We start from the raw sequence: 5,803 nt of genomic DNA, 5'->3' as shown, positions 1-5,803 counted from the left end.
CGATTCAAAAACTACAAAAGTTTATATAAAACGTCATCGTGGTTTAAACCAATCAGGTGTTAAATCAGCTGAGAAGCCACCGTTTCCCAGCATGCTCTGGGTCCGCCTGGCTCTTGCAGTTGGTGAAAAGCAACTGCGCCGCCTGCGTCTCAGAACTGCGGCCGCCTTGCTCTCTTGAGATTCCCGTTGCCCACGTGTGCATGACGTCAGAGCAAGTCGGGATCAAGTCGGACACAAATCTAACCGGCATGCAACGGGCGCCGATCGCCGGTGATGGATTCTGCGCAGATCTGGCTCATCTCGAACGAGCCTATTGTCTTTGGTTTTGCTGTAGCCCGCCCACGGAAAAAGATACACACGATAGAAACCAAGAAATGATCTAGATTTCTCTACGTCAAAACTTGGGCTGAAACTACAAGATTGTGAAGGGACCAGATAATTATGGATTACAAGGCTTGGATATTCTAATACCTTAGGGTGTTTTCGATGTAGGAAACTAAGGTTTTTGGCGATCTTTCACCGCTGTGATTAAAGACACGAGGAGACAGGTAGGAAACACACACTCGATTAGACTCAAATCTTTCTGTGTTTCTTTACTTCAGAACATGATTATCACCGTTGTGAGTCACCTTATTGCTTCGTTTGTGGTCTCGATGGAATCAGGAGACTTTAAGCTTTCAAATGATGTATGGCATGAGCATGTTTATGACGGTTTAATGCTTACAATTTATGAGAGAAGTCAGCACTTCCGAAAAACGGCGAGTTTATATTCCGTGGACGGGAACTATGCGCTCAAGAATTAATACTGCAGTATACTATATATTATACTAAACTAATACTGCACTATACTATATATCATACTATACTAATACTGCACTATGCTATATATATATACATATATACAGGAAATCATTCCTACCACAGGCAATAAACTAAAATAAAACTCTTTAACACGTCCTCAGTGGTTGCCGATAAGATGCTGAGACTCCACAATACTGCACTATACTACATATTATCATCTCCAACATGACCTGCTCCCGACCAGGTTAGGCGTTCAGCATAACTTATCACCGCGATTTAACCCGGTAACAAGTCATCCCCCGTTGAAACCTGGGTTAAACCTAAAGTTACCTTGGTAACCCCCAAATCTCGCTTCATAGTACAGGCCTCTGGTTGCCAGTTTGCTGTTCTTAAATGTTGTATATATCAAAGACAACCAGGAGAGATGTGCCACAGCTCGGCCACATGCCGGTTACTTTCAGGGACAGTTTATAACTGCAGCTGCATTTAGGGTTCAGAGAGTCTTAGTGTTTTGTCTTATTTTGGTATTTCTGTTTCATGATTTATTTTGACCGCCTGGTTTTCTGTCTGGTCTTGTTTTTATCTTTTGGTTTTTCCCACCCTTGTGATTACCTGATGTCTTCCACCTGTTGCCCAGCCCTTGTGTCCTGTCTCTCGTTCCGTCGTTACCCTCTGTATTTAGTCTTTGTGTTCCCCTAGTCCTGTGTCAGATCATTTAGTTTTTGTCTCCAGTTTTTTACTCTTCCTGGTTGGTCTTCACTTTCTCGTGCATTCTATTTTACTTGTACTCTATTTTTGTATGTCCGGTTTTTGCCTGCATTTTTGAGTTTTCATTAAATCATCTAAACTCTCCTCAGTTTCCACCTCTGCATTTTGATCCATATTTCTCCAGCCCTCCCTGACAAGAGAAACACATGCTATAGGGAAATTCACCACAGTTATCACAAAATGGAAATTATTAACTTTGCAAGCAAATACAATTTTTCATTTGTTTATACATCTGCTGAAAGGATATGTGGCTGGCTTGGTTTCTCTCCTACTGGCCAGATGTTCATGAAACTATGACAATTTAAATAGTAAGCCATGGTATTCCACAGGGCTCTATGCTCAGACCTATTCCAACAATATATTCAACTTATATATGCTTCCTCTTAGCAATATTAATAGGAAAAGCTTTAAAAACCTTCACTGTTTTGCAGATGATACCCATTTATGTATATTCAATTCAATTTTATTTATAGTATCAATTCATAACGAGTTATCTCAAGACACTTTACAGATAGAGTAGGTCTAGACCCCACTCCATAATTTACAAGGCCCCAACAATTCTAGTAGTTTCCTACAGAGCAAGCAACAGTGTGACAGTGGCGAGGAAAAACTTCCTTTTAAGAAGAAACCTGGGACAGACCCAGACCTAAATCCAGCCCCAGACCCAGGATCTTGGTAGGCGGTGTCTGACAACCCGTTGGGGTTGGAATGAAGAGTGGCAATAACAGTCACAAAAAATAGTAGTTTGTAGTAGTTCTTTGTAGTAGTACATGGCATAGCAGGGCACTGTGTGATATGTATCAAGCCATAAGAAACCAATCAATCAGATTGTTAAACTTCAGTAGGTTCAGTGCTAAAAGAGTGAATCACAGTAACGTCACCCCAAGACAAAAATCACTTCCAGGTAGACAAATGGCCATTGATTTACAAAAACTTTACAAATTGTCAACAAAAAATGACAACTACAGTGCCTTGCGAAAGTATTTGGTCCCCTTGAACTTTTCAACCTTTCGACACATTTCAGGCTTCAAACATAAAGATATACAAATTTTATTTTTTGTGAAGAATCACCAACAAGTGGGACCCAATTGTGAAGTGGAACGAAATCTATTGGATATTTTTTATATTTTTTTAGCAAATAAAAAACTGAAAAGTGGTGCGTGCAAAATTTTTCGGCCCCCTTGCGTTAATACTTTGTAGAGCCACCTGTTGCTGCGATTACAGCTGCAAGTCTCTTGGGGTAAGTCTCTATCAGTTTTGCACATCAAGAGACTGAAATTCTTGCCCATTCTTCCTTGCAAAACAGCTCGAGCTCAGTGAGGTTGGATGGAGAGCATTTGTGAACAGCAGTTTTCAGTTCTTTCCACAGATTCTCGATTGGATTCAGGTCTGGACTTTGACCTGGCCGTTCTAACACCTGGATACATTTATTTGTGAACCATTCCTTTGTAGATTTTGCTGTATGTTTGGGATCATTGTCTTGTTGAAAGATAAATCTCCCTCCCAGTTTCAGGTCTTTTGCAGACTCCAACAGGTTTTCATCCAGAATGCTCCTGTATTTGGCTGCATCCATCTTCCCCTAAATTTTAACCATCTTCCCTGTCCCTGCTGAAGAAAATCAGGCCCAGACCATGATGCTGCCACCACCATGTTTGACAGTGGGGATGGTGTGTTCAGGGTGATGAGCTGTGTTGCTTTTACGGCAAACATATCTTTTTGCATTGTGGCCAAAAAGTTTTATTTTGGTTTCATCTGACCAGAGCACCTACTTCCACATGTTTGGTGTGTCTCCCAGGTGGCTTGTGGCAAACTGTAGACAAGACTTTTTATGGCTTTGAGAAATGGCTTTCTTCTTGCCACTCTTCCATGAAGGCCAGATTTGTGCAGTGTACAACTGATTGTTGTCCTATGGACAGACTCTTCCACCTCAGCTGTAGTTCTCTGCAGTTCATCCAGAGTGATCATGGGCCTCTTGGCTGCATCTCTGATCAGTCTTCTCCTTGTCTGAGCTGAAAGTTTACAGGGACGGCTAGGTCTTGGTAGATTTGCAGTGGTCTGATACTCCTTCCATTTCAAAATGATCGCTTGCACAGTGCTCCTTGGGATGTTTAAAACTTGAGAAATTTTTTTGTATCCAAAACCGGCTTTAAGCTTCTCCACAACAGTATTACGGACCTGCCTGGTGTGTTCCTTGGTCTTCATGATGCTCTCTGCGCTTTCAACAGAACCCTGAGACTATCACAGAGCAGGTGCATTTATACAGAGACTTGATCACACACAGGTGGATTCTATTTATCACCATCAGTCATTTAGGACAACATTGGATCATTCAGAGATCCGTGCTGAACCTCTGGAGTGAGTTTGCTGAACTGAAAGTAAAGGGGCCGAATAATTGTGCACGCACCACTTTTCAGTTTTTTATTTGCTAAAAAGGTTTAAAATATCCAATAGATTTCGTTCCACTTCACAATTGTGTCCCACTTGTTGGTAATTCTTCACAAAAAATTTTTTTTTCATATCTTTATGTTTGAAGCCTTAAATGTGTCAAAAGGTTGAAAAGTTCAAGGGGGCCGAATACTTTCGCAAGGCACTGTACGTCAGAAAAAGTGTAAAAAACTAGATGGACTTAAATGTATTGTGAACCTAAATTCATATGCGAGCCAGATGATAATCTGCAAGGGACAGGATTCGGCCCACAGGCCTTGAGTTTGACACGTGATTTTAAATTGTGAAAAAAGGTGAAATCAGCCAAAATTTGTCATTTTGAGCTGTAACTTTAACGTTCAAAAATATTAAGTGAAACAAATCTCCATTGTAGTGTAGTGTTGACATGTGAAAGCATCAATAAACGTTTCTTTATTCCTTTTAGTTGTAACTTTTAGATAAGTTCAACGTCCCCTTTCCACTCTGCGTCTCCTGAAACTTGTAAAAACATCCTCATCCTAACCTTTGACAAATTAGTCCGAGGATTTGCAACAACAATATCCACCTCTGGCCTTTGGGCCTCGTCCCCAACCACAGAACACTTTTGCCTACAATGTCAGGCCTCTAGAGTTCACGGGTCTTTACAAGTTAGTCGCTGAGATGAGGAGTTTTAATGAGCTCCATGGAGAGGGACATGAACTGATAAAAAAAGAGTCCACAAACTTGAACAGTTCACTTTGTGAATTCTCTGTCTAAGTGTGTTTTAAGGTCAGGTAAATGAATGAAGACACCGATAAAGGTAACATGTATATTTTTTGACTGCTCTTTGCTGTTATTTCCTTATGTACAGTCTGATTTTTTCATTCAGTTTTTGACAATCTTAATGGATGATGAGATAAATGTAACATATATAACTCTAGGTGGGTATGTTGAAGTGGACAAATACAGATATGTTTATTTTTTTAGTATGTTCATTGTATATATTCTAATAATCTGCAGTAATTCTACCATTGTGTACATTATCTGGGTTCACCCTAACCTCCATGAGCCTATGTATGTTTTCATTGCAGCTTTGTCAGTTAACTCCGTTCTTTTCAGCACTGCTGTCTACCCAAAGCTTCTAAATGACTTTTTATCTGAAAAACAGACCATATCTTATTCAGCTTGTCTCTTCCAATTTCACTTATTTTACTCTTTAGGTGGTTCAGAGTTCTTACTGTTGGCAGCCATGTCGTATGACAGATATGTATCTATATGTAAACCTCTGCAATATCACACTATCATGACAAAAAACACAGTCAGTGTTTTCTTGGGTTTGGCTTGGATTGTGCCTGCTTGTCAGATTGCTGTACCGGCTGGTTTAAGTGCCAAGGAAAAACTCTGTAGCTTTATTTTAAAAGGTATTTTTTGTAACAATACAGTTTATAAACTTCAGTGTGTGATCTCAGGAGCACGAGTTGTACGAGATATGATCATAATGCTTAATGTTGCGCTTGTCCCTGTGCTTTTCATTCTCTTTACTTACACCAGGATATTTATAATAACCTATCGAAGTAGTAGAGAAGTCAGGAGAAAAGCTGCTCAGACCTGTTTACCCCATCTGATTGTTTTGATCAACTTTTCCTGTTTGTGTGCATACGATGTGATTATAGTTGGACTGGAGCCAGATTTTCCTAAAACTGTGCATTTAATAATGACTTTACAAGTCATTTTGTACCATCCTCTGTTTAATCCAATCATGTACGGACTAAAAATGAAAGAAATTTCTAAACACCTGAAGACGTTTTTCAGCCCGGCCAAAATTAAGTGA

At 40.0% G+C, this 5,803-nt stretch overlaps 1 protein-coding gene across 1 annotated transcript; it reads left to right on the top strand.

The window, feature by feature from the left end:
- Positions 1-4,876: 4,876 nt before the first annotated feature.
- On the top strand, positions 4,877-5,803 carry LOC117952754 (olfactory receptor 6N2-like). The gene has a single exon (XM_034885280.1). The coding sequence runs from the start codon at positions 4,877-4,879 to the stop codon at positions 5,801-5,803; it is 927 nt and encodes a 308-aa protein (XP_034741171.1).

Source organism: Etheostoma cragini, chromosome 11, assembly GCF_013103735.1.
Source record: "Etheostoma cragini isolate CJK2018 chromosome 11, CSU_Ecrag_1.0, whole genome shotgun sequence".
NCBI lineage: Eukaryota > Metazoa > Chordata > Actinopteri > Perciformes > Percidae > Etheostoma > Etheostoma cragini.
The sequence above is the reverse complement of the archived record's forward strand: the minus strand, read 5'-3'. Positions and strand labels throughout refer to the sequence as shown.